General features: G+C 38.4%; 1 protein-coding gene across 1 annotated transcript in view; it reads left to right on the top strand.

Moving 5' to 3' along the window:
- The window catches only part of LAMA2 (laminin, alpha 2), a 290,790-nt gene that overhangs the window by 111,643 nt on the left and 160,145 nt on the right, over positions 1-19,002 (top strand). Inside the window, exons 13-16 of the mRNA XM_009880193.1 lie at positions 6,292-6,393; positions 7,992-8,203; positions 14,350-14,461; positions 18,317-18,430. Coding sequence (XP_009878495.1) covers positions 6,292-6,393; positions 7,992-8,203; positions 14,350-14,461; positions 18,317-18,430 — 540 coding nt within the window. The remainder of the gene's footprint in view (positions 1-6,291; positions 6,394-7,991; positions 8,204-14,349; positions 14,462-18,316; positions 18,431-19,002) is intronic.

Below are 19,002 nucleotides of genomic sequence, written 5' to 3' on the forward strand. Positions count from 1 at the left end.
TATAATGCCTCAGAAGAGCTTTTATATCCTATCTAAATTCAAGTCTGTCTAAGAGAGGAGAGTCTATTTAATCTCTAATTGAATCTTGAGTAGAACTAAAACATGCAATCTTTACTAAGAGCTATTACTAAATGAATAAGTTTGATGTTTTCTTGGTGATGGTTCTATCAGAATTCTTCTCTAGTCCCTGCCTTCTCTCACTCTATAACCAGCATGAAGACTGGATCAGCAAAACCCAATTAAATATCATAAATTTAGTTGGTGCTTTACCATAAGGAAGATAGTAATCCAGATGAGAGCTGGCTTAACAGTGGAGTATTTCCTTCAACATAGGTAAATTAAGTTAGGAAAAGCAGCCCTTTGTCCATTCCCTTCTTCGTTGGGGGGCTGGCTAGAAGAACACATAAACCCTTAGCCATTGGTTAAGATGGTACATTGTCTGTTCAGCACCTTGTCAAATCATATCGCAACTGCATAGGTGCCAGTCAATTGTGGACTAAATTGGTCACCACTAATAAACTGGGAACAATGTGTTGTTTGTTTTGTTTTGTTTTTTTTTTTTTTTTTTTTTAAAGCATTTTCTTCACATAGTTAGTGCTGATGTTCTGGTGGCCGGTATCTCTAGATTTGCTGAATAAAATAAATATGTACCTAGAGAGTTTGTGAAGGTGAAAGAGTCCAAATGAGCTTCAACATTTTATTGCAGCTCTATTTTGTGGAAATTCAAGAAGGCTAGCAGCAAATGTTAAACTGTATGTAGTATGATTTCATTACGTTCATGCACTGTATCTGGTGGTGGATATTGCCACCTAGAATATGCCAGAACCACTGGAAGACTGAGTGATCATCTGTGTCATTTCTCATAATCATGACAGCAAGCAAAAGAACGTTCACAGGCATATCAGGAAACAAATTATGTTTTTGTTTGTTTTGGGGATGTCTTCTGGAATAAGAGAGCATTGTCATCTCTTAAAACCTTGAGTTACCATCAGCAGCTTGCTGTGAGACTCCTTCTTGGTTCTCTATTCAGCAATATGTGTACTAGCTTTCTCCATTGAAATGTCCTGCCTGTTCATATTTGTAAATATTTTTTTCTTTTTTTATGGTAGCATTTATTCACTTGATACAGTCTAATTGAATGTCTATGTACACAATAATGTAATAGCAAGCAGGGTTCACGTTTCCAAAAGCATGTCACCTTTCTAGAGCTGTATTGCAGCTCTATTGGTCTGATAAAAATATTAACTCTCTGTAATGCTCGTCTCTCTAATACAACCTGTCAGCGACTATATCTTTGCAAGAACCACTAACAGTGAAGATGGAAAAGATTGTCCAACTTCTTGATATTTGTTGATGCTTTTTATTATGCTTTTATTATGTAGATTTTGCTACTAAACGTATGAGCAAGGTGCATGTCTTTTATTTCAATAATACACTTACTGTGCAATACTTTATTCATTAATGAAATGTATTTTATGTCTTCCAAGTTATTTTTAAAATATAATTACAAAGTGAAGTTATTAGAAAGTCATCCATCGATGGGGAAGCCACAGACCAGCCACTTTCTAGATTTCTTTGACTGTGCAAAGGACTTATTTCAGTTGTCTACCTGTAGCCACATGGTGCCGTATCAGATGCCCCGGTATATTCCATCTGGCTTCTACTCAGGAGGGTCATGCTCATCTAATTCACAAACAGGCACCTATATTTAGATGCTTTAATCACAGTCTGGTCTCTTCCTAGCTGACAGAAGAGCATTTTACTGCTCAATGAGGTAAGGGATTGTAAACAGCACCCTATTTAGTGGAGGTAGCTCCTGATCTTCTGAAGTTACATTTGGCAGATGTAGTTCAGAAGAAATGAGGCAGCCTCTAGTGTAGTAAGTGCTAAAACTTTGCAGGCAGAGTTACAAGAGGCATTGGAGGGGGAAAGTGTGAATCACCAAATGAATCAAGAATAAGATGGGTTATGAAAGCTGTATAAGGAAGAGGTACTCTCCAATGACACTAGGAGGAGAGATCCTGACAGCTTCCCTCAGAAAAGCATTGACAGCAGACTGACTCAGTGGAGGAGGAGAAAGAATTTTATTTCCATACAAAGAGATGCAAGCTTTCCTCATCTATGGCTTTGCAGATATTTGTAGCAATGCTGTTTGTTTTCAATGCTGTAAATATTTGTGGTTTACTATTATTTGTCTTGATTTGAAAGTGATTTTAGTGTGACAGGCACAACAACAAAGCACGCCTTACACAAGGTAGTACTGAGTGCTTCCTCCTACCCTCTGGCTTTCTTCCCGATGAGCACAGCTGTTTGTTCACAGGAAAGGAGCTGTCTCTCCTGCTTCAGAGGGCTTTGACTGACCCAGAATGCAACTGTCAGGATGTCGTCACCAATCTTGTCTGCTCTCTGGTTATATCCTTTAACAACATGTAACATAATAGTAGAAGTACAGTTAACCGTGAACAACCGAAATAAATATCTGCCAGAAACTTGGTGGATTAGAATTAAGATAGCTGTGATTTCCCTCTCCTATACTTTAATTTCTTGGGGAGACTGTGACTTTTCTTGAATACATGGATTCTGCCTTCTGAGCTGGGAAGAAATATTTGATGTGTTAATCTCAAAACAGGTGGGAGAGATAAAGTAAATTCTGTGGAACTTTCTTGACTTTTTAGTCAGTTATTCTTGTCTTTACAATGCATGCCTTTGTCGCCAGCGAGGCGAACTTTTATGCTCTGTTCTCTTTGGTGCAGGATATGGCCTCAGATGACAATCCTTGAGGCAGAACTCTGAATCTTTGGGTGATACAGAGAACAACGCCAAAATGGAGGGATCTCATAGGTGCCCTTGTATTCAAAATTCAGTGTAAAGTATTTTTTGCACTAGATGAGACATAATTGTTCCTGCAGCACATAGATTGACCTCTGAATTCTTTTGCCTGTGAGTGAACTTGTACTTTAAATATACAGAGGAAGGAAATTAGCTTTATAAACAATGGCAGAAGGAAGTAGTACTTTCTTGTTTTATATATATTTTGTTTCTAATCTACATTGGTATTATGCAGCTCGCAAGGTATATATATATTCTGAACTACCAGATACTGTCTCCAATAAGTGTCATTTTGGGACCCTGACTTCAATGTGCGATCCTGTTTGTGATATGCAAATCTTTGCAGTTGCAGCCAGGAAACTCAGACTGCTGTGGCTAGCAGAGACCTCAAGAGACTTCTTAGTCCCATTCCAACTCTTACGCATCATACCTAGAGTATCTCTGACATGTTTGAGCTGCTGTTAAACATTTAATGAAGGAATTCAATAGCATTTTCAAGCAGCTTGATGCTGTTTTGACCATCCTTAGTCAGAAGGCTTTCTGTATACTCAAGCTGAATCTTCATGCCTTCCCTGCAGTTGCCACAGGAAAATAAAAATGGCCATTTCATTTTCCCACTCTTTTATGTTTTGGTAAACTATTTTCCTTTTCCCTCTTAACATTCTCTTTTCTGGACTAGTCAAACCCAACCCTTTCCTCTAGTGTTTCCTGTTGGTTATATTTTAAAACTCTCTAATCCATTCTGGTTGCTTTCTCTAAACTATTATCTGTTTGTCCACTCCTTTGTAACTGATTTTTGGTCAAAATTTACATTGTTAACTACTTTTCCATATGCATTTATTTTAAATCAGAACTTTTCCTTTCTTTTTTTTTTTTTTTTTTTCTTTTTCTGTATGATCTACCAATTCCCCGTGTTGGATTTTCATTTACTAAGGTAAAGGTTATGTAGTTGGGAAAAAATAAAACCTGTCTTGGTAAATATTTTTTATAGGTTGCCTGACACCACACAATCTTTGTTTCCCCGTTATTTTTACTTGAAGCCTTGTACTTAGTCTGAACTTGAGACAGAAATGGTAAAGTTCTGCAAAAGTAACTGTTTTAAAATGTTTGTCTAAAACTGAAAGCAAATCTGGGTACTTCTTGCAGTATTTTAGTTACCTAAATTTTCTACATTCCTCTTGCAGTTATAAACCAGTGTTTAGCCCTGACCACAGGCAAAACAAAAATTCTGTAAAAGGTGTGTCTAAGGAAAAAAAAGTCTTTTCATGTTGTTACAGTCAAAGCTGAATGTAGTAGCATTGGTCCTAACAGGTTTGGATACTATGTAGATAAACATCCCATGCCGATGTTTGCTGATGTTACAAACTAGGAGGAACTGTGGACTCCCTCAAGGGTAGAGAGGCCTTACAAAGGGATATGGACGGACTAGAGAGATGGGCAATCACCAACTGTATCAAATTTTTAACAAGAGCAAGTGCCAGATTCTGCTTCTGGGATGAGTTAATCCTGTTTATACATACAAATTGGAGAACGAGAGGCTGGAGAGCAGCCCATGGAAAGAGATCTGGGGGTCTGGGTTGATGGCAAGTTGAATACGAGTCAACAGTGTGCCCTAGGGGCAACTGTGTCCTGGGGTACGTCAAGCACAGCATAACTGAGGGATGAAGGGAGGTGATTGTTCCACTTTACACTGGTGTGGCCCCACCTTGAGTACTGTGTACAGTTTTGGGCACTTCAATATAAGGACATCAAATTATTCATGTGTGTCCGGAGAAGGGCCATTAAGATAGTGAAAAGTCTTGAGGGCAAGTCTTACGAGGAATGGCTGAGGTCACTTGGTTTGTTCATCTTGGAGAAGAGAAAGCTGAGGGATGACCTTATCGCAGTCTACAACTTCCTCAGGGGGGAATCGTTAGAGAGGAAGGTGCTGATCTCTTCCCTCTGGCGACCAGTGATAGGACACAAGGAAATGGAATGAAGCTGCATCAGGGGAAGTTCAGACTGGATGTTAGGAAAAGGTTCTTCACTAAGGTCAGTCACTGGAACAGGCTCCCCAGAGAAGCGGTCACGGCACCAAACCTGTCAGAGTTCAAGGAGCATCTGGACAATGCTCTTAGTCATGTGGTTTAGTTTTAGGTAGTCCTGCAAGGAGCAGGGAGTTGTACTTGATGATCCGTATGGGTTTCTTCCAACTTGAGATATTCTATGATTCTATGATCTTATGATTCTATGATCCAAGCTTTGGGTTATGAATTGGAGTGAATTTTCTGGCTTTAACCTAGCAATTAGCTGTAAAGCCTCAGATGCAGTTTATGGATTTTTATACATTCATGGATAATTCACAATCAGTGTATTTCCATGCCTTAAATACTGGGACGTTTTTCTCCCCTTAAATTAGATGCATCATAAACTAATGAAGTTGATGACTTTCAGTAGTTTCTGTTACTGTGTGCAAAACCATCTAGTATGATCAACAAGAGATAGTACATTATGTCCTTGAGAATAACCAGATTATTCTCCTTGTAGAAGACTCATGAGTTTGCTCTGTGGTCAGCAGTATGCACTGGAAGGGCAAAAGGATCCCTATGGCTTTACTAGTCTCTGAGAGGAGGCTCACATTGTGCTGAAGTATGAGGCAGATGCATTTAAAACCTAAACTGTAGCTCTTAAAAGCTCTGATTTACTTATTCTGCTTCCAAACAATTAACAAAAGGCACTGGTTTTGTACTGAACTCTGTCATTCAACTCTGCAGCTTTTGATTTGCATCCTAAAACTGATCTACTTTTTCCATTTTTTCAGGGAAAAGCTAGTGTCAGTGTCATGGTTTTGGGGGCTAAAAGAGCACAGAAATAATATATTGGTATGACACAAGAGTCTGGTTATTGACTTCCCACATTGAAGGCTGAGTCAACCAGAGAGAAAGGGCTGGAGCATTCTTTTAAAGTAAATTTATTTGACTCCATGAGGAAAAATTCTTACTTGATTTTAGGTTACAGTTCATTCTAAGAAAAACATCACTGGGCATTTTTCTTTTTTGGTAGTTTGCCCCATCAACAAAATTGAAACTATTGAATCTTCTAAAGATTGCTAAGGCTGCTGATGTAGATACCCAGCCTAAATGAGGACCATATAACTGAAATACACTGAAAATCTAATGTCAGCATCAAGTGGAAATTTGCATAGATTTCAGATCTGTTTCTGGTTACTTTGTTTGTCCATGTGTTTAAGGAATTTGCAGCCTTCAACAGGCATAGAAGAAAAATGACTAAGCGTAATTTCTAGATGGTTGAGCAAGAAGGGAATGGTCCATAGAGTTGTAAACCCCAGGTATCTGCATACGGTTTTGCAACACTAGAAGTCTCTTTCTGGGAAATGCTGACGCTGGAGAAAACTGCCTCCAAATGGTTAAGGCCTGTTTTCTTTAAATTAATTGGTTTTCTTCTGTCTTTTTTTCTCCCCAGGTAGCAGTGGCTGGAGGATATCTGAAATTTACAGTCTTCTATGACTTCACAGAGGAAGAAGAGACAGTTCAATTGATGGTTCAATCTGATGTCATCATAGAGGTAAAGTGATTGTATTTTCAGCTACCAACAAAATAAAAAGAAAGAAAATTGCCTACTTCTTCAAATGTTCAGCATGAAGCCTGGTGGCTGAGGACACAAAATAGCAGGGTCAACGTACTTTCAGCTAATTTATAGTATCAGAAAATGGACGCATTTTAGAGAACTAAAATCTTCAGTATCTCAAGGAGCTTCTGGCAATATTGCAGGAGCTTACAAAACTATATTATTCCTGTTTATCAGGAATAATGAAGAAATCATTGTCTCTAATTTAGAGACAAATGAATTTGACAGGTGGACCACTCAGTGGGCAAGGAATTGGCTGGATGGCTGCACTCAAAGAGTTATGGTCGGTGGGTCGATGTCCAAGTGGTGAGCAGTGACGAGTAGCATCCCTCAGGGGTTGGTATTGGGACCGGTGCTGTTTAACATCTTTGTTGGCGACATGGACAGGGGGATTGAGTGCACTCTCAGCAAGTTTGCCGACACCACCAGACTATGTGGTGTGGTCAACACGCTGGAGGGAAGGGGTGCCATTCAGAGGGACCTGGACAGGCTTGAGAGGTGGGCCCACACAAACCTCATGAAGCTCAACAAGGCAAAGTGCAAGGTCCTGCACATGGGTTGGGGCAATCCCAAGCCCAAAGAGAGGCTGGGCAGGGAATGGCTTGAGAGTAGCCCCGAGGAGAAGGACTTGGGGATGTTGGTGCATAAGAAGCAGCTCAACATGACCCAGCAATGTGTACTTAGAGCCCAGAAAGCCAACCGTATCCTGGGCTGCATCAAAAGCAGCATGGCCAGCACGTCAAGGGAGGTGATTCAGCCCCTCTGCTCCGCTCTGGTGAGACCCCACCTGGAGTACTGAGTCCAGCTCTGGAGCCCCAAACATAAGAAGAACATGGACCCGTTGGAGTGAGTCCAGAGGAGGGCCACAAAGATGATGAGATAGCTGGCTCGCCTCTCCTATGAAGACAGGCTGAGAGAGTTGGGGTTGGTCATCCTGGAGAAGGCTCAAGGGAGACCTTCTTGCAGCCTTCCAGTACCTAAAGGGGGCGTCCAGGAAAGCCGGGGAGGGATTCTTTATCAGGGAGTGTAGTGCTAGGATGAGAAGTAATGGTTTTAAACTGGAAGAGGGCAGATTTAGATTAGATGTTAGAAGCAATTCTTTGCTGTGAGAGTGGTGAGGCACTGGAACAGGTTGCTGAGAGAAGTTGTGGATGCCCCATCCCTGGAGGTGTTCAAGGCTAGGTTGGATGGGGCTTTGAGCAGCCTGGTCTAGTGGAAGCTGTCCCTGCCCATGGCAGTGGAGCTGGAACTAGATGGTCTTCCAACTCTAACCATTCTATTATTCTATGAAATAAAATGTTTGTTCGAGGTAACACTTCCACATTCTTTCAGACCTGTTTTTGTGCATTGTATGAATTTGCTTTTGTTTTTACAAAGCCCATTTCAGGGTTATGAAAGGTGAATGTTATTCCTGATATTTATTATTCTTGTAAAATATATTATTCAATAAATCTCATACCCCAGCTGGCTACAGATAGAGCTTTTTTCCTGACTTTTTTCAAATTTAAATGTCTCTCTCTCATGGCTCTATCCAGGGAGGTGACTTGAGAATCAGCACTCCAAAAGAGGGGATTCACCTGCAGCCTTCTGAAGAGCACACTGAAGAAATTGTGCTGAAACCAGAATCTTTCTTTGTATATGGCACTGATGTTCCAGTCAGCAGGAGGGAGTTCATGACTATCCTTGCAAATGTGAAGAGGATCCTCTTAAGAGCCACGTACAGCTATGGGATGAATGCCATCTACAGGTGAATGTGGGAAACGTGTCCCTTTGCCACAGGCAGCATCTCAAAATACTTGTTTTCTATGTTCAGAGAATTAAGCTGATGTAATTTAAAACACACTAATTTATTATCATGAAATCCATAGCATTCATTTACACTTTCAAACATTTGTTAGCATTTTTTCATTTTGGGTAGGCAGGAGGAGAGACAACAGAAAGAAGCAGCCTTGCAAGAAAATGAAATCACGTGGACTATTAAGGCATGAATGACAGTTCTATCTGTATGTTTATTTTGTGAACACTGTAATTTCCATGTATATGGTAAATCATGGAGTGCAGTAATGACATGTGGAAGAAAGAGTTGATATATTGCTTATAGATTGTTTTCCCCATTTAATGAGCATACTGGACCACATTAACAGCGGACCAGAGAATAATATCCTAAGTCTCTAAGCTGGAAAAGTGGCTTGAGGGTAATTTTCTATGTTTTTAATCAGTACCACACACAGAAATGGGTAATCCCAAAGCCTTTCGCTTGGTTTATGTCATGTTGCTGTCTGGACTGCTTAAAACCACTGATTTCATATGAACCCTTCCAAGTCTTCTGATAAAATGAAAGACGTTATGTGAGATGACACAGTTCTATCTCACTGGCTGCAGTGTGGTTGAACCTGTAAAGCTCCTCTTGCATTTTAAATTTTCCCAAGTGCATGAGCAAATATTCCAGGTGGGCTACAAGACAGCCTCTCTCCTGATAGTATATGATTGCACTCTGACTATACATTGATAGTTACGTGGCATAAATAATATTTTTCAAATGTGCAATGGAATTGATTGCATAGTAGTTTTCTACTCACAAGGCATGAAACCTGAAATGTTCTCTAACCTACACATCACTGGATTCAGCAGCGTAAGCCAATTTGGAATGGAGGGAGCTGATAGCACATTAGAGATTATTTGCTGCGAGCATAGACACAGTTTTTGCTACTGTGAAATTTCTTAAGCAATCCAACCATCATTCGAATACTTAGGTAATTAAAATACATCCTAAATTGAAAGGCAGGTTGTGTCAACAGCATACTGTTTTCTGATTTGAGCTTTGGCAGTGTACATTTTTTCCCTGCAAGAAATTCATATTTCTTCAATCTCTTTCTGTGGTTAATTAGTATATATTACCTCTCTGTAAATAAGTTTGTGAATCATAACTAGCTTGAGTTTAAGCCAAACTGTTTCCTAATCTGCTCACTTGGTCATCAATCTGGCATTGCCCTGCATCCAGTTTGAAAACCTTTCATTGCCCACCACCTTCCCACCCTGGTGTTAGAGGAGAGTCAAACCACCAGGCCAGAGCTCTTCCCTTATGCGCTATGAGCAGACCATGAGAAGCTATTAATCCACAGCTTACAGCTGAGATTAGTGAGAGCTCAGTCAGTGCTTTTCCTCCACTCTGTTCCCATTCAAGTAAAATAAAATTAAAAAATTAGCCAGAATTTTCCAGATTAAAAGAGTGCAGGAGCAATTTTGGGCTGAACAATAGGGGCTTTTATGCTGTGCTGCTTTAAAGGAGATATGTATAATTGTCTTTGTTTGGGGCAAAGGTTTTAACTAAGTATTATGGGAAATGCAAATTTCAGCTACCAGTGGTTTATATACATTTGTGTACTGACACTTGCACTAGAATGAGACGGAGACCTTTCCTGCAAAAACCACTTTGTCTTGGCAGTTAAAATCTGTGAAGAAAGTGCTTTGCTGGACATGTGCTGGCTCCATCTTGCCTCTACTGTGGAACAGTGGGGGTGGGATGGATCAGATGCCCTCTGGGTGACAACTTAGAGCTCAGGTCAGCACGCACATGCAGAACTGCACAGGCTATAGTTTGTGACTTCTAAGTACGAAGTGGCAGACCTGTCAGTGGCACATTTGGAAGACTATGCATCGCCGTCTGCATCCCAGATTACTGCTTAAGCTATTTGGCCATGTGTGAGGCCTCACTGTTGTGTACTCTTGCTCATATTCAGCCCTTGGAACATTTTAGTGGCATCTTATAGATAACTTTCCAAAAACATGTCTTGGGAACATTCTTCAGGAAGAGCTATGGGACAAACATACCATTTATGCTTTGCAGGTTAGTAGGCACCATCTTGTAGATGGAGTGACATTACAAGTAGGAAGATTGGTCCCTTAAAGACAGTGATTTAAAAGGGGGTTAGGGGAAGGGACTGAAGTAATTTTGAAGAGTATCTTTTTTTCTAGAAATGGTTTTATATTACTGGTACATCTCTAGCAGTCCCTATGATGTCTCTTGCCAGAGAAGAATGCCATGGTTACTGTATTGCTGGGATTAACATCAGCATGTCCAGAAGTCTCTGAAAATAGTTTGCTCTAAACTAAACACATTTTATTGAGTGCTGTCAGGGTGCTCACTGCAGTTTAGTGTGACAGAAGAGAGGGTGTGAAATTCCTATCACAATTAGCTGAATTGGGTTTTTCATGTTTGATTTAACTGGAGGAATCTAGTTTCAACTATCAGGGTGAGATTTATTAGGCGGAGTTAAATTTCAGAACAGTGCGTGCTCATGGTCACATGATGTAGCAGCAACAGTATCTGCTGTCATCCAGCCCAGTTTATGGTCTGTTGTTGTAGGCATATTGCTGTTTTTCAGGGTATGCCTCAGCTCTGACTTTTTTATATTCTCTTTGATTTTCACTCATGCTAAAACTGACTAGGTGCAAAGCTGTGCTCTTAACTCTAAGATGACGCAAAACAACTCTTTTCTCCATATTCTGCCCCTTTAATACTACAGGGAAAATGTCCAGACTCAGTGAAGAGGATATTCTTTGTGATATCTTGGGCTGATTAAGGACTACTGTTGATGGGCTTCAAAGGAAGACATTTTTTGCCAGAAAAATAGTGTGGAGCTAAGCCTTAGTAGATAAGTAGATATGAACTAAGGGTTTTTTATTGTCTTTTAAACAGGTATGTGTGGTGGACAGATGGATATTCCTCTGAGAGAGCAAAGAGGGTCTGGCAGAGAGACAGAAATATTACAGGGTTATTAGGTCCTTCATGAATGACAATTTCTGCCTCAAAGCATCAGCAGAATTATGCAACATACTAATTAGAGATTGCTATATTAAGCAACCTGTTCATTTAAATACTGAAAATTTTCAAAATGGATAATGACACCACATGTGTAAGGATTTCCAAGGGTGCTGTTATAATCTGTGCTTGAGAAGAGACCAGAATGGAGACATTGTAAGATTAAGCAACTTTCTTTCAGTCATGTAGAAAGAGATTTAAAAGATCAGTGGAGTTGTCTCCACTTAGCAAGAGCTTTGACTTAACGATTATATTTTTCACCCTTTCTTAGTTTAACCTACTAGAAACATTAGTTAATCAGTAACACTTTCAAGCAGTTATTAAACAATATTAATGCAGTAATGGTGAGTTTGACTTGAGCACATTTCTGAGAATATTTTTTGTGTCATTTTAAGCTTAGAATGTTGTTATTGCTCTATGGCATAATCAGGAAGTTTTCTCAAGTGAGTGGGATTTCATTTAGTTGATCAAGTAGGATAAAAAAATGAGAACACAGAAATGCAGCAATCAATTTAAAAGTGATTACAGCTTCTGGGTTTAAATTGAGATCCTGCTCTGACTTGACAGGTCATCCAAATGGTTGCCGTTAAGTCCATCTGTGGTAGAAGCAACAGGCCAGGAAAAGACAGCTCTCTTTTATAATTTTGTTTAATCTAATATTGTTAGCTTGTGCTTCAAAGAAAGTTTAGCAGCACTGTTTCTTCAGTTTTAATATTCAGAGTGGCCAGTGGCGGTAAGTATTTTAGACACTTAGATGAGCATCGGAAATTGTGGTACTAAGGACAGTGGATTGCTTGCAACCACATATGGAATCAGTGCTAGATGCAAAAAGAAAGAAGGAAGGAAAGGCGAAGGGCTTTCTTCCATATGCAGAATTGTTTTCAAGGCAGATTGGTTTCAAGACAGCAATGATTGGGTCAGTACTTCACGTGCCTTATGTAGCTGATGCGATTCAGATGCCTTGCATAGCAGACAGTAAACTATGCTGATACTGCCTGAAACGTCCCCATCCCTTTTAATCTTGTTTGTTTTTAGAAGTCAACAGTTGCCTGCTGACAGTAACAGTCAGCTTAAATATTTGGTCTCGATGTCGAATCTCAAATTGTTCATGCATCTCCAGGATCCAGTGCCCCATTACTGCCAGCATTATGTATTTTAATGAATGCAGAATGACATCGAGGAATCAAAATTGCAACATCAAAATGAGAGAAAAAAAATCACTGCAGCTTTCTTCACTGAGTAACTGTTAATGCTAAAAACTGTTAAACACATTAAAATCCCATTTAGCAAATAGCAGAATGTAATGAAAATTGGAACAATTCCGTGAATACAAATGTGGGATAATACCGGGCAGATTGTTGCTGTGTGTAAGTGCTTCTCTTTGTTCCAGGATCTAGGCTGAGAGGCAACTAGCTGTAGTTCAAATGATAAATAAAACTTGGCCTTTCACTACTAACTTGTTTCTTCATCTACAGATTTTTCTCCTTAAATTGTAAGATTTTTTACTGTTAAAGTAATCACCATCTAATACCCTAGAGATTGGTTATCTTATTGTAAGGAAAACTCAAAAGAATGACTGCAAAATAAGCAAGCAGCAGTGGAGTGAACGGGGAAATATTGAAAAGTGTGAGAGATCTTACTGAAGATCTGAATAGGAACATGCACCCATCTTTTAAAATAGTTTCAAGAACGTTTTACTGAGGTTCTGGTATCATCAAATTAGATTCAAGTTTGTAACTACACAATCAGCAATGGTAGTCCCTCCAAAGTCCAGTCATACCCCTAGCAATAGTAAAATTTCTGGTTTTCTGAAGCTCCCATCCTAATTTCAGAAATCTTTCCTTTTTTTCACTTAACTTTCATGTCTGTCTTATTGAGAGTAGTCATCAAATTGAGTGGGAAAATAGCCTGTCTTAACCTTTCCTCCAACAACTGCAGTAACAACAAAATATTTTTCTTGGATGTTTTCTTATGCAAGGTCATCCAAATAATTTTCAGGATTTTTTGGCAGCCAAAAGATAAATGCCTTAGTATGGGAAAAAAAAAAAAAAAAAGTTTGTCTTACATTTTCCAAAGAAAATTAATTATTTTTTAACAAAATGCATGTCATGACAGAAGGGTATTTTCTGCTGAAAAAGACTTCAAAAGAAGTCTACTTTTCAGGTAGCTCTAGTAATCAAACACTCTGTTAAGATTGATGGGTGAAAATAGAAGTCATTGAGCCTCTATAACGCCTTAATGTTCCTTCTGCATTCTTATAAGAATTAAATCCCCAAATCCCAATTCCTTTCCCCAAATGGATACTGTTGAGGTAAACTACATCTGTTTTGCATATTACCTGTAAGATTATCACCAGATTTTTGTTGTCTCTCTCATCATACGTCCATGTTTTTTTAAATAAAAATCACATTCAGTGTTTGGCCAAACAATGGCTGTTTAGCCCACGTGTAGCATTTATTTTTAGGGGCACTTCTGCATGAAACAGAAAATTCTCCAACTCTGTCTATGTCATTGGTGAAACCAAGGTATACAGTAGAAGATTTCCTTTTTCTTTCGTGTACATACCTTTTTCTTTCATACACATAATACTTAGATCCTCCTGGACAGAGGTGAAATCTTTTTCAGAGGTCAAATCTCCAGAATAAAAATACCCTACAACCAAAACTTAGTAACGTAATATTTTAGAAAGCTGGAGTAGTGGTTTGTAAATTTTGAGGACACTGCTTAGTGTCAAATTTGCTATATATATAGCTGCAATGCAAGCTGGCACATATGGCTTGCAGGTCAGGAATAGCCTTCCATCTACTGGTACCGTGCTGTGAGACTTTTTTAATCTGTTTTTATCAATGTGTGTCTGACCATACTCTCCCTCACATGATGGGCAAAAATAGTAACAAGCTTACAGATATGTAGTTTAGGAAGAAATAGATTAATATGAAAACCTCCTTATTTTTAAACAGGAAAACATAAACAAGCCACTGAATGTCACTATATACTGCTTGTTGCATCCAGCTGCACATATACTTCCATCTAATTTGCTATTTTAACTGTTTCATTTCTGTTACATCCAGACTAAGAAGCGTTAGCATTGAAGCTGCTGACCACACTTCAACTGGGACAAAGGTGGCGTCTGCAGTGGAGTTATGTGACTGTCCCCCAGGGTATGGTGGTACCTCGTGTGAGGTGAGTATCACAACACAGTCTAGATCAATTGTGCTAACGCTGTGATAGTTGTAGGCAACCAGTGGCCTATGTTGGTAGAAAATAGTAAGAGAGCTGTCTGTTCCTGTTTGGTATATCTTGTCTAGTTACCTTTATTTCTAGGTGGTGGTTCATTATATCTGATAATGTTTGAAGTTTTACACCTCTGTGGTGATTTCTAAGCTATGAAAAGACATTTCTCTTAATAAATTGAAAATGAAAGCAGTATTTATACTCTTCAGCCAATTGATACTACAAATGCATGAAACTACCACAATTAGAAGGAAAATGGCACTTATCTGACCTCTGCACAACAAAGCCAGGTCAAATTATCTGAGTTAATGTGGCTGAGTGTCCTCTTTTGTTTTCCCAGGGCTTTGCCATTAGCTCTGGAGTCTTTGAGGTTTGTGTGTGTGTTCTTGTGAGGATTGTTTCACTTTAGTTAGGTCCTGTTACAGACAGTAACTTACACACGTGCTCAGAAAATACCCGCTTTCCTAAGAAATTCATTAGTTCACACAGAATGTATTCATACAAGTATACATATGATTAACTAGCTCATGTGGGCATAGCTTGGGGGAAACCGAAGCCAAAAAAAAAAAAAAAAAAATTCTTCAAAAGCTTTGCCTTTAAGGATATAGTTTCAAACACCAAGATGCTCTGCTTCACAAAACTACAAACAGTGTGCCATTTACACAGGCACTTTAGGCATTTGCTTGTCAACTCTCTTTTTCTTTAAAATCTTCCATGCTTATATGTGATATTTAGGGCTTAGAGTCTAGTTTCATGCCAAATGTGGTTGCTTGTCGCTGGGGCTCGATAAACTAATGTAGAAAGAAGGCCTGAAGGAATTAATGGATATTCCTATCACTTCCAAAATGGTACAGGCAGAAAAAAAAACCTGGAGAAGTATATTGCCTACCTTGGCTGAGAAATAATTTTGGAGTCTAACCATTGTCTCTTCAATTATTTGAAGACAAAAGCTGGATGAGGCGTCATTGTGCTTCACACCTTTTTTTTTTTTTTTTACCAGTCCATTTTTCCTCTCAATTCAGATTCAGGTGTGACTTCCCAGAAAGCAGTTGGAAAGGCCCTGATGGCAGATGTTTCAATATCTATTTTTGTTGTAGAAACTGAAGGACTTGAGTAGAATTCCTGCTTCTGTGTTGCTGAAATTCTCTGTCCAATGTTGTGTCCTTCAATGCTAAACCTTCTCTCCAGTTCAAAACCGTCCGGGAAATGTGATGCGTACTTAAGATCGTATTCCACAATAGAAAGTACACATTTAGGTATCTGCATGGACACTCTATGATTCCTCCACTGGCTGACTGCTAACTACAGACCTATTGAACTAAACCATATTGTAGTCCCTACCTGTATGTTGGTTTTCCTCCCAAGACTGAAAGCCAAGAAGATATGATGGACTTCTGCATAGGTACACTTTTCCTGTGTCCTCTCACTGAATTTCAGAGTGTTTTGGACAGCTCAGAAATGCCATTTGACAAAGCTGGCCTATCTTATGATAACAATGACACAGTTAAGTTTTCGTTTCCGTGCCTTTATTCACTGAATTTGTTTCTCATAAGTCTTTTGTAGCAGAGTTTCAACATATGATATGCATTGAACAGTTGTGCTTGATAGAAAAAAATGGGGGAATATTTTAGTGTTCTGAGTAAATGGTTGTGCTTTTTATAACAATGACAAACAAGAAAAAAACAGCAGTGGAGTTTTAGATTTTGAGGCATACTAGCAGTTGAGAAAGTATGGAAAGGTAAATTGAAAATGTGGGGTTTTTTTAGAATACCATATTTGTTTCTTCTGAGTACTTTTGATCTTGTCCAACACTTTGATTCTTCCAGTTTCCACCCAGCAGAGTTTAATTTTTATTGATTTTGTGCAGGTTTTCAGTTTCATTTTATCTTCTTCATTTAATTTAATGTATGTGTTTGTTTCCTGCATAATGGTGTTGTGATACCTGGCATATAAGCCACAGCACTAAACCCAACCATTATTTACTTTATTTTCTTGATGTGAATGTTTTGGCATGATCTGTCTTCAGAAGACAACCAATCCCATTTAAAATATGCTGTCTCTTATGAGATTCTTCCATTACACAAATTTGGAATTAATTTTCTATAAGATTCTAGTCAAAGTAAATTGTAATGTCTTTGCTCACGTGTCTGAGAAATGAACAAACATAAGCATAGGTACAGCAGATGAAATTTTAAATTTCAAATACAGATTGGAATAATTTGTGACAGTTACTTTGCTCTACTCGTGTGAATCTTCTGGCCTTTACTCGTCAACATCTTCACATCTAATTGCTCTTCTTCACCAGATTTGTTCCCTTTCTATCTACTTCTTTATTCTACTGGGGTAGAAATTGTGTTTAAATTGAATCACTATGATGGTCAAGAGCTTTCCTGACTTCTGAATTTTACATAATTTCTTTTCTTATTATCCCAATCTGTAAAGTTTTATTTTAGTTCTGTTCTAAGCCTTGCTGTTGATATTCCATGTCTAAGTCCTTAGAATTAGTGGCCTTTGGAGCCTTATCTTGTGCAATATCATGTATACCTGTGAACAAGATCACTTGTTTCAGAATCAGCAAAAGAGGAAAAAGATTTATAGATTTATACAGAAAAAGCTGAGGCAGTTGCACCTCATGCCACAGAGATAAAATAGGCAATTTCTTTTTAACCTGTTTTTCTTTTCTAGATTTTATAACTCGGAATTTTAATTTTTAGTATTTATGGGTTTTGTTAGAATGAAAAGAAGGAAAAATAAGGTTTATGTCTCAGGTTTTGGATTTTTTTAAAATAGAATCATTTCAATTCATTTTCAAATTACTCTCACGTTTTGTAGGAGTAAGACAAAAAGGGACATTGTCTCTACTTTTATAAAAGAGAATCTTCTTGTTACCTTTTTGAAGAGTGTATGTGAAGGGGAAGGGATTTTCTTTATTTAATGAGTATTCTATCACTAGCAAACTTTCTCTTTGTATTAGCCAGATACTTTTGAAGGTCAACAGTCTGTCATGCACTTTTTAATATTATGCAAAATCCTTAGATCACATGAGCATTCTTTTTGAGGAAAGATAGTTTGCAAAAACTATAAAGCCATTTGTGAGATATATAGTAAGGAAGACTGCCGCTTGACATCTTATTATGAAGAAATTGAATAGCTGAATTTTTGCTGATGTATCACAGTTGTACGATGTCACCTTTTCTAAGGAAAAACTGGCCATGCATTTAATATTGATCTGAATTTAACAAAAAAATAAAAAATTGGAGCACCGTGTTAAAGGGAAATGACTATACCTTATATTTAAGAAGCACAATTTGTAAATAAAGGGAGGGCTTTGTTTTCAGCCCATGCTTTATTTCAGAGTAGCTTTCTGTTAAGACTCCAAACAAGGAAGACTAAATGGTATTTTGATTGCTCTTTGCAGCTGAACTTCCCAGAAACGTTGTTTGTTGTTTTGGGGTTTTCTTCCCTCCTTCTCTTTCCTTCAGTGTTTTGCCTTCTGGCTATTTTTCAATCTGTACCTCTTGCTTTGATGCTGTCATACTTCAGTTCTTCATTTCTCTGCTTTATTTTACCATTTCAGAAGAATGATCAAGTTAAGGCTTCCTCTAATCTCACACCTGCCAGTAAGGCTAAGGTCAGTGCAAAGCCATAGCACCAGGAAGAACAAATTTCTAGAGAACTGTTGGTATTTTAATTTGACAAATATGGTTTTGTGTATGCAAGTATCAAATTCAACAATATTTTTAAAATGATGTCCCGTTCCCTGTTCAAGCAAGAGTTAAACTTTTTATCTAATTTATCTTGCAGTCTTGCTGGCCTCGACATCGGCGTGTGAATGGCACAATTTTTGGTGGAGTCTGTGCACCATGTACATGCTTTGGTCATGCAGAATTGTGTGATGATATCACAGGGGAATGCCTGGTAAGTGTCACTACAGGAAACTTGATGGACATGGTCAACATCAGTTCAATATACCTGTGCAACTGAATTAACAACCTCTGAGACCTGAAATACTCAAAGAGGAAAAAACCCAGTGATTGACAGGAGAGATCTGTATGTTGAACTGTTGATGAAGTTAAGGATCCCCTCACACCAAGATATGGTAGCTTCTACGGTTAAACAAAAGGAATTTTTTATTCACATAGGATTTATGTTTTGAAATAGAATCAATAGTATAAGTATGGTATGCAGAAAGCAGCATATATATCAATATTGTTCCATGAGATATTTTTCTTCCCCTCCCATCTGTCTCCTGCAGTGTATTTAATTTATAGTATGTAGCAGGTAACTTTGTAAATTCTGTTCTAGTATGACAAGAAGATATTGTTAATGGCTTCCTTCATCTAAATTCCTGGAAGAAACACTTAATAAATTGTACTTTAAAAAAATAATAAAAGCATATGATTTTGGCTAAATCAGCTCGGAGCTATGGAGATTTTATGTCGTTACCTCCTAATTCAGCAGTTAAATCTGTGATATTTTCCATAGAAAGC

The sequence above is a fragment of the Charadrius vociferus genome, unplaced genomic scaffold, assembly GCF_000708025.1.
Source record: "Charadrius vociferus isolate BGI_N301 unplaced genomic scaffold, ASM70802v2 scaffold82, whole genome shotgun sequence".
Lineage (NCBI taxonomy): Eukaryota > Metazoa > Chordata > Aves > Charadriiformes > Charadriidae > Charadrius > Charadrius vociferus.